The sequence below is a fragment of the Aptenodytes forsteri genome, unplaced genomic scaffold, assembly GCF_000699145.1.
Source record: "Aptenodytes forsteri isolate BGI_AS27 unplaced genomic scaffold, ASM69914v1 Scaffold26, whole genome shotgun sequence".
Lineage (NCBI taxonomy): Eukaryota > Metazoa > Chordata > Aves > Sphenisciformes > Spheniscidae > Aptenodytes > Aptenodytes forsteri.
This window is the reverse complement of record NW_008794125.1, coordinates 3,002,881-3,012,336: the sequence shown is the minus strand read 5'-3', so window position 1 is coordinate 3,012,336 and position 9,456 is coordinate 3,002,881. Positions and strand designations below refer to the sequence as shown.

The window sequence follows — 9,456 nt, the reverse complement described above, 5'->3', positions numbered from 1 at the left end:
AGTTCAGCACCTCACACCCCTGTCCCCCAGTACAGCCCAGTGCCCCCAGTTCAGCCCAGCGCCTCACACCCCCCCACACCCAGCACTCCCCTCAATCAGCCCAGTGTCCCCGGTTCAGACCAGTACTTCCCATGCCCATGGACACCACTCCCCGTTCTGGCACCCCCAGTTCATTCCAGTGCTTTACCCACCCACAGCCAGCTCAGCCCAGTGCCCCCAGCACGGCCCAGCACCCCCAGTTCAGCCGTGCACCCAGCCTGTGTGTGGTGGCCCCCCGGGCCCCCCAGACATGGTGCTGGCCCTGGAGCCCTCATGCAGGGGCTGCCGGAGGCATGGGCCGCCCGTTCCTGGTTCTTTCCATTGGCCTCTTTGGGTCATTTTTAGTGATTCTGCCAGTTCAGTCAGTACGAGTCCAGAACTTTACTAAAAACTGGTGGCAAACAGCAGCGAAGGCTCGTCACCCCCTCGCGGGTTAGCCATTACGGCATGCCTGCAGGAGGCAGGCTGCGGAAATCGGACCTTTTGGCTCCCCGTGCTCCTGGAAAGGCACGCTTGATCTTGTTTCTCACGTTCATTGCAAGTTCTCAGGGTGCTTTACAGCACTGATACAACTTGCCCTGTGGTTCCTGTCAACTTACTCCTCTCTAGATTAGTAAGAGTAACAGCTGGCAGCTGTCTTGCTGCATTCGTCCTGTTTTGTGTTTAACTGAGATCAGAAAATTATCAGCAATTATGTTAGAGGATGTCCTGGGTTTTGCGTGTAAATTCTTCTGCATTTGATTGCAATATTTGGATATTTGAATGTTCTGAGATATCCCCACTCTGGATCTTGCTCTGCAATTCCCCCTGGGGACATCGGGCAGAGGTGGGTGGCTGAAGAGGGAGATGAGCACACGCAGCGTGGGCGTAATCTGCAGGGCCATCCTCCGCAAGGCCGGCGATAACAATTGAAGCAAGAGAAGGTGTCGCTGAGGGGAGGGAGTTGTCTGAGGGTGATTAAATAGCAGTAGTATTATCACGGCAGAGCATTCCTCATGCAGCAGTGCTGGGCAGCTACGTTAAAATTTCCCAGTGTGTCTGCTTCAAAGAATAATTGTACTTTCTTAAATAATAAATTACAGACATATTTGTCATTTCCAGCTCTTGGAGGCTGTAGTTTAGTTAAAGCAAAGAGTTGCAAGCTGGTAGGAAATTAAAGAATAAAGCCAGGACTTAGATTCCGCTTTTACAATTTCCAAAACTTAATACGCCTAAAATTTTCAGAGTTAGGGCAGACATATGTGCCACCTTATCCACAGGAATTCCCTTTGAGAGGGAGGCAGTCCCTGTGGAGAACACAGGCCTGTGGGGAAAGTTACTCCTGGTCTCACAGAGGTGCCATTCAATCGGTTACCGGATTTACCGTCAGGGCTGCTTTTACAGTGAGCAAACAGGCCTGTTGCTCGCTTCTGCCTTTTAAAATGAGAAACTCTGGCAGCCTGCTTTTGGAACAGAATTAAAAAAGACCTATGTTAATACTAAAAATCACCTTTGGTGTCACCTTTGGTGACATTTCACAGGTTCATGACAAAGACTCATCATCTGCCCAAGGGTGGACATTCTGCTACGGGTCTATGAATCGTAACTATGAGAAGCAGCAGCAAGAGAGGAAGGCAGGTCTGGTGGGGTTTCGCAGAGGACATAGCTTCAGTATTGGTCCTGTGACCAGGGAAACACCAGCGATCATGTTGACCAGCTCCTTGCATTGTTCAGGCCAGGACCTCCATGTCTCTCTACCCTGTGGGCAGCTGGAGCACTGGGATGGAGGAACTTGGCTGAGAGGTCCATGTGAGGACAGAGACGGTCACTCTCCACGTCACGTTGTGGCACGTGGCCGAGGATCACGCTTCTCCCACCAGGCATATTCTTGAGGAGTTCCTGCAGCCGTCCCCAGTGCAGCCCTGATCCTGGGCAAGCGGTGAGCTCCTTCTACCAAACCACTGTCGTCTTTTGGCTGCTCTGGCTTTTGTGATAGTGCAAGAGTAACTCTCAGAAAATGAATTCGAATTCCATAAAGGTTTCAGTGATGACGAACCCTCCTGTGCAGGCATCACTCTGATCCTCATGTCTACACAGACCTTAATCCTACAGTCATGGAGGATCAATGTTCAGGTTAAACGGTGGGCAGCAAAATAGGAAGGAGTCCTGATGGTTTCTGCCTTATCCCCGGGTATATCTGGGTCACAGTCGCTTTCCTCATGCATTGATAGAGTGACCTCTGATTAAAAGCACTCTCACTGGGGAGAGCTTGGAGCACAGCCATGCAGCGGGCGATGTAAGAGGCAGCACTTTGGGGAGGAGACAAGAACATTATATAAATGGGTATTTAACAACAGCATCTTTATTTTCAAAGTGATTTTTCTATAGGAAAACTGCAAGTTTTTTAAAATGCGCGTAGCAAGGGATGATGAATACAGCCTCCTGTGATACCTCCATCCATTTAAGCTGTATAAATGGAATATCACCTTTTCCTGTGCCCTGACTGAAGGACCGCTGCCCATGCCATCAGTGGCACTTTTAATGGCAGACTGCTCTGCACTGCATCTGTGTAGCCAGAGTTAGCTCCGGGTTTTCGGTGGACATGTATGGCATTTATCAAAGGGAGAATATACAAAGAGCACTCTGATAATATTCCTTACTATAAAGCTATCGTCTTCACTGGGTCTCAAGTGAGTCCCCTCTTGTATCCCCTCTTAAAGTGAGGTACCGAGAGAAGCGAATTACCCAGCCACCCAGCCAGTGGGCAGGAGGGCTGAGGAGGGAGCTGTGGTACTGAACACAATCTTAAATTAAATCCCGGATAAGGTGTTGGCCTCCGCAGAGGGGATGATAATACAAGATCACCGAACGCAGCCAGGCTTGCAGACCAAGAAGCATGAAGTGCTTTGTGCCTGCCCTTTGGGAAAGCCTAAGGTTTCTCCTGCTTCGTGTGACAGCTCACACGCAGAGGGGCTTAAATTCAGACCCCACTGCAAAGCACAAGGGGTGGGTCAGAGCCCTTCTGCGAGTGCCACTGCAGCCACCCGGACAGTGGGGACACCAGAGGATACAGCAGCAGCTATCTGACCCCAACCCTACGGCTTCTCTAGCACTACCAGTTCATTCCCACCTGACCCCAGGACACGGTGGCAGAGCCACAGCCCCAGGAGAGTGGGGTCTATTTGTAGTGAATGTATCAACTCCTCCAGGCTGTAGAGTATACCCAGAGAGGAGAGACCTATCCCCATGTGAAGGCACAGGCGAAACCCCCACCGTAAGCACAGCACACGTGGGAGCCTAGCTCCCACCCCAAACCCAACACCTGCCGGCAGTCAGGTTCCCCTGCCCAGCAGCACAGCACAGCCACGCCGTGGCTCCCAAGAGAGGCTCCAAGTTTGGTGCATGCTCCTGTGTGACATTTAGGGGAGCTGGGTGGTGTGACTGCACCGGCATTGCTACTTTGGTACAGATAACCGTAGGCTGGACGTACTCCAATGCATGCATGACCCAAGTATCATTAGATCCCTAGGAGGGCTTTCCTCTTAGCAGGACGACCACGGCTGGGGAGCATCCTCTGTAGCTGTCGGTACCATTGCTGTGAAACGCAGACACATCTTGCTGAGGAATCTGGCGTATACATATCAGCCTTCTCAGCGCAAGCGTGCAAGGCTATTTGGGCAGAGAACGCTATCTGACCTCTCTGAGGTACCGGCCAGCTTTCCGTGCACGGCTGCCAGCACTCAGTGGTGATGTGTACGGCTGCTGTAGTTTATCAGGGTGGCAGAGAGATTTACCTCTGCTTCATGTGCTGGCAGGATATTCATTCCCTGAGGTTCAGCAGCGACCATCTCCAGTAGGGTTTTTCTTTGACACTTTGCCCACTTATCTGTGATTACAGACCTGTGCTGGTCTTCCCTTTGCTTGTTTGGTCCTTCACCCATCAAGTGTGCCCATCTATCATGGGACCAAGCTTTCCTGTACACATCCAGCATGTAGCACAGCACACGCCAGCACTGGCTGTGGTGCTGAGGGCTATTTTACAGTACAAGGGATAATTAACAGTAAGAATCATGCAGCTAGAAATCAGAGACATGCAGTATGAGGCATTTAGTGACAAAAAAAAAAGCCTGACTGGGCTTTCTCACACACACATGCTTTTTTTTCTAGGACCATACTCAATTTCATAAGCTCTCTCTCCCTGTATCCATAGGAATCATTGCTGCTATAAGCAGTACCAATTGCGGAGTGCATCCCTAATACTTTGCAAGAGACTGGCAAAGTGAAGTCCTGGCAATGCTGAAGCAAATGGCAAAATCTCCACTGATTGCCACAAAATCAGGGTCTCGCTCCCCCTCTGAACTATACTGCACATCTCCCAGCCTGTCCCTAGCACTACCTAGAAATAATTTAATATGAAATATTGGGCCACATGTCAGCCACAGATACTGGAAGTGTATGGTATGCTGCAGAAGAGCCCAGAGTTTTGTGCTCACATCTGTGAAGCAAGGGAGAAAATGCAGATTTTCCTCCAAGTTCCTTACTATGCCTGAAGTCCACATGCTCCTCAGCTTAAAGATGTGTCCTAACGCTCCGTTGCTGGAATTTTCCAGCATTATCTCTCTGTTCATGTATCAATATGTGTCCAGACAATTTCTTTGGGCCACACGGCCATTACGTTAAGAAGCAAGAAGCTGATAACGCCAGCAAGCAAGGAGGCCAGTGCACTGACCCTTCCCGAAACAGGCATTGTTTCATGGGGCGATAAGAGTCTTCCACCTCCATGGGTGGGCCTCTGGAGTGACCAATGAGCATGGACAGGCGCCAGGGTCCGCTCTCCCCTTCCCCTTTATAACCAGGGCTGCCAGGGCAAGGGGTCCAAACCTCCTCTGAGTGTTCATTGCAAGGAGCCTGAGCCTGCACCCTCCTGCACAATGACGCTGACTCAAGCCGAGAAGGCCACCGTGGTCACCATCTGGGCAAAGGTGGCTACCCAAGCCGATGCCATTGGGGCAGAATCATTGGAGAGGTAAGTCCCCCAGAACCCCTCCGAAGAGGGTGCCTCCTCTGGCTCTGCTGTTAGGATGCATCTCGTGTAAAACTTGCATGAGTGAGAGCACGCTGGGACTGGTGAGGGTAGATGGATGACCTCTATGTTGTTTGGTATGTAATTTTCTGGAATTATATCTGTGCTACTAAACGCTAATAGATGGCTTCAAAATCTTACAGCAAAACATAATTTTCTAAGCAATTCTAATGGTTTATTTCCCATAATAGCAATTCAGAATTCATAGCCAGGAGCCCTGGTGAGGAATTCAAAGTCATTCATACTCAGTGTCCTGAAATAGGGTTATCACTGTCAGGAAATGAACTTGAAGTGGTTTATTGTACGAGTGATGCAATTTCTGTATAAGTGATGCAATTTCTCTCGCAATTTCTAGGCATTAAGAGAATAGCTGTCCGCTAAATTCACTGGATACTCATGTTTCATTGTTCCAGTTTATAAGTAACAAACTGTTAGGAAACAAGACCACTGGACCCCCTGCAGGAAGTATAGCACAGTAATCCAAAGCTCATACAAATTAAGCAAGCTGGCACAAAAGGGATAACAGCCTGGAAACTGTTCAGAAATTATTATGTTATTCAAAGTTATTTAAATGTTATTTACAGCTCAATGTAAAGTATTGTGATACTCCTTGCAGGACTCTGAGTACCACTCATCAATGCTGGTTTGTTCAGCTCGTATTAGTTTGAAGGTCCTGCAAACTGGCTTACAATGCAGTATAGGAAATGTAGTGACAATTTGGGGCTAGTCTTTATTTTAAAATACCCCAAAACCCCAGAAAAATACATTAAGTTTAAAATTATTTTTAACGTTTTGTTCTTCTCTAGCACGTACAGATTAGCCTGCTGTCTAATCTGCACATACTGCAGAAGAGGTTTAAGAGCAGAAAGACCCTGATGCAAGCTTCAGGATCCGAAAGCTCTGTTACAACTGCTCAAGGAGTGTACTGTAGCTGGCAGGTTTACACTGCACTCGCTCTGAGGTTTTACCATCTCATGCATGTCACTTCCACTGCTGAATCTCGTTCTCATGTCCTCCTCCAGGCTTTTCTCCAGCTACCCCCAGACGAAAACCTACTTCCCTCACTTTGATCTCAGCCAAGGCTCAGCTCAGCTTCGTGGTCATGGCTCCAAGGTCATGAATGCCATCGGGGAAGCTGTGAAGCACATTGATGACATTAGAGGCGCTTTGGCCAAACTCAGTGAGCTGCATGCTTACATCCTCAGGGTGGACCCAGTGAACTTCAAGGTGAGTGAGCACAGAGATGAAAACTGCCATCACAGAATTAGTGACCACAGATAATTTTGGCTAATGGCAGCCTGATCCCTGACTGCACTGCACAGCCTTGTCAACTCATGTCGCTGCTTGTTCCCCACCTGATTTTTAACCTGAGATTAGATCTTTTAATGAAAGACCTGGTCTAGCTCGAGCAAAGAACTGCTCAGGGGGCTCCTATGGTTTGTGTTAGACAGACTCGAGCCTCCGCTGCCTTTGTTGTAATTTCTTAACCTCCCTTACAAGTCAGGTTATATCACCTATCTTGAACAAAGTAAATTCTAAACATTTCCAGTTTGTTGCATTTCCCTTTGGGGAGGAAGGAAGGGACATGTGGGAAGAGGGAGTAGTATCGAGCAGTGCCTTTTGCCCTATACCAAAGGCAACTCTGCTTCTTCACACATAGAAGGCAGCAGCGCTACCTGGTTGGGACACGTAGTTGTCATCCCAGAGCACGCTGGGACCAAGGTCCGTTGCAGACCCCTAGACTGACACCTGTTACTGATTACAATGGATTTCATCCTGTTTTCCTTTACAGCTGCTTTCCCACTGTATCCTGTGCTCCGTGGCTGCCCGCTATCCCAGTGACTTCACCCCAGAAGTTCATGCTGCGTGGGACAAGTTCCTGTCCAGTGTTTCCTCTGTTCTGACTGAGAAGTACAGATAAATGGCCTCCACAGAGGGTGAGGGACGCACATCCATGGTGCACCCCAGCTGCCAGGCTCTGGGGTATTCACCCCTTCCTATGCAGTCCTCTCAAATCCCCTATGCAGGGGCTTGGTCATCTGCAAAACCCAATAAATAATTCAAATGTGAGCTATGGTCTCTGTGCTTTCATCTCCATGTGTTCCACCTACACCTTACCGTTCAGGCAGGGGTGTTCTGAAAGGTCTGTGCAATGTGGAGGGGAAAACACTAAGCTGTGTAAATTCATGTACTAATTCAGGTACTAATGAATTCAGGTACTAATTCACGTGCTAAGCTGTGTAAATTCAGCGGGAATAACATAATATAATATTCGGTGGGAATAACATAACATTGAGCAGAAGCCCAGAACAGGCTAGAGCCCTGTGACTGCTACTGCTCACCAAAGGTATATCCACCAAAGACTGTTTCCAGGCTGACCAGGAAACAGTCTTTTACCCTGCTAGGATATTGAATGGACCCAGGCTTTTTGTTTGGCCTATCCAAAAGCCATCACAGCCTGTTGTGAACAAAACCTGCATTGCCATATGTTGTGATGTGCCCAGAGCGACGCTGGGCATTGTCTTCTCATGCTCCTCTCCATGGGGTATGGACAAGGTATCCGATGTGCTTCATGAACACCTTGAGCTATCACACCTGCTAGACAGGTTTGGTAAAGGGACCGTCCCTTCCGCTTGACATCTGTTATTTTTATACGGAGAACTTTACATGCATTTGAAATTTGGGAATACTAGTGGCCACTGGAGATCAGTGTTGATGGCATCTGGGGGACCACAAATGCCCAGGGTTTCTCTGGAAAGCAGCGACAGGGAAGAGTACAGAACTGATGGTCACCCTGGGGGGAGCGCAGGGATCCTCCATACGTACCTGTTGTGGGTTAACCCCAGTGGGCAGCTAAGCACTACGCAGTCACTCACTCACTGCCCCCCCTCAATGGGATGAGGGGAAGAGGAAAGGAAGAATAAAAGCAAGAAAACTTGGGGGTCAAGATCAAACAAACAAACAAATAATTGTTTAATAAGTGAAGGATAAGTGGAAGAAGAGGGAAGAAAACAAAACAAAACAGGTGATGCAAAGGCAATCACTCACCACCTCCCATGGGTAGACCGATGCCCAGCCAGTTCCTGAGCAAAAAAGATGGGTAACTGCCATAAAACTCCCTAAACCCCTCTCTTTTCCCTTTTATTGCTGAGCATGGCGTTATATGGTATGAAATACCTCTTTGGTTAGTTGGGGTCATCTGCCCAGTTGTTCACATCCCAGCGTATCATGCACCCCAAAATCTATTCCCTGAGGGGGCAGTGCGAGGTGCAGAGATGGCCCTGATGCTGCGCAAACACTGCCCAGCAGAAGCCAGAACATCAGTTTGTTATCAGGGCTGGCTTGGTCAAAAACCTAAACCACAGCACCATGTCAGCTGCTGTGAAGGAAATGATTTATCAGGTTACGTTCACTGCCCATGCCTGTCTCGGAAGACTTCTGACATTAAAAGGTGGGTGCAAAGTCTTAAGAACACTCTGATCGACAACCTGAACTGGCACTGCAAGCTGTGATCCTCATCTCGTTTACAAAATTTCGGGATTGTGTTTGGGCAAGGGGGAAAGAGACGGTGCAGAAGCTCTGACGCCACCAAGTTGCTCTAAACGTGTCACACAGTGTACCACAGCAGTTTTTAAAACATTCTACATTTGTGGGTCTCAGGTAACCTGAACATTTAAATCCACAACGTACATGGTAGGTCAGCATCTGTGGTACAATAATTTGTACCAATGACTTCGTACAGAGGCTGAGCGAAGGATGTGACAGCCACCAACCACCATATGCCCTGCAGGATGTCCCAGCGTTTACAGGGAGAGGCAGGAGCACACACCGGGGTGGGAAGAAAGGAAGAAGCCCAGGCCTGACAAGCATCACAGGAGAGACTTTGGGAAGACCATGCACCCAAAAAGGAGGTTCTTCTCTGCCCAGGTTTCTCCAGGCTGCTGGAGAGGTGGTGTTTCTCATGGCAGATCCCCAGCATGACCCGGGAGGGCTTGTCCATGGCTCCTGCTCAGAGGCCCAGGGCCTCTTCAGGCAGAGAGGGGCTGGATGTGCCGGAGGCTGGAGGACATGAGGGGCCAGGGGCACATGTGAGACCCACCCTGACTCCCGTGGAGCCAGGGAGGGCCCTGGCCTGGCTGAGGGAATGGTGGATCCCGACAGCAGGCTTGAGGACATGCCGGCCGGCGAGGCCGAGGCTGTGGCACCCATGGAACGTGCCCGTGGCCGCTATTGACCGTGGGGCGGCCCGGCCGGGCACTGCCCCCGGCCCCCAGCCTGGTGTGGGGCTGGTGCAGTGAGGCAGGGCAGGGCAGGGCAGACGGGCCCCCTCGGGGCCTCCTTGGGGCTGGGCCCCC

General features: G+C 49.8%; 1 protein-coding gene across 2 annotated transcripts in view; it reads left to right on the top strand.

Moving 5' to 3' along the window:
* Window positions 1-4,916: 4,916 nt before the first annotated feature.
* The window catches only part of LOC103897665 (hemoglobin subunit pi), a 5,365-nt gene continuing 825 nt past the window's right edge, over window positions 4,917-9,456 (top strand). The window contains exons 1-3 of one of the 2 annotated variants that reach the window (XM_009277782.2): window positions 4,917-5,044; window positions 6,124-6,328; window positions 6,894-7,169. In XM_009277782.2, the coding sequence (XP_009276057.1) occupies window positions 4,950-5,044; window positions 6,124-6,328; window positions 6,894-7,022 (429 nt within the window). In that variant the 5' untranslated portion in view covers window positions 4,917-4,949 and the 3' untranslated portion in view covers window positions 7,023-7,169. Of the gene's footprint in view, window positions 5,045-6,123; window positions 6,329-6,893; window positions 7,170-9,456 lie in introns of those variants that run through there. The other variant, XM_009277772.1, reaches the window with a different exon arrangement.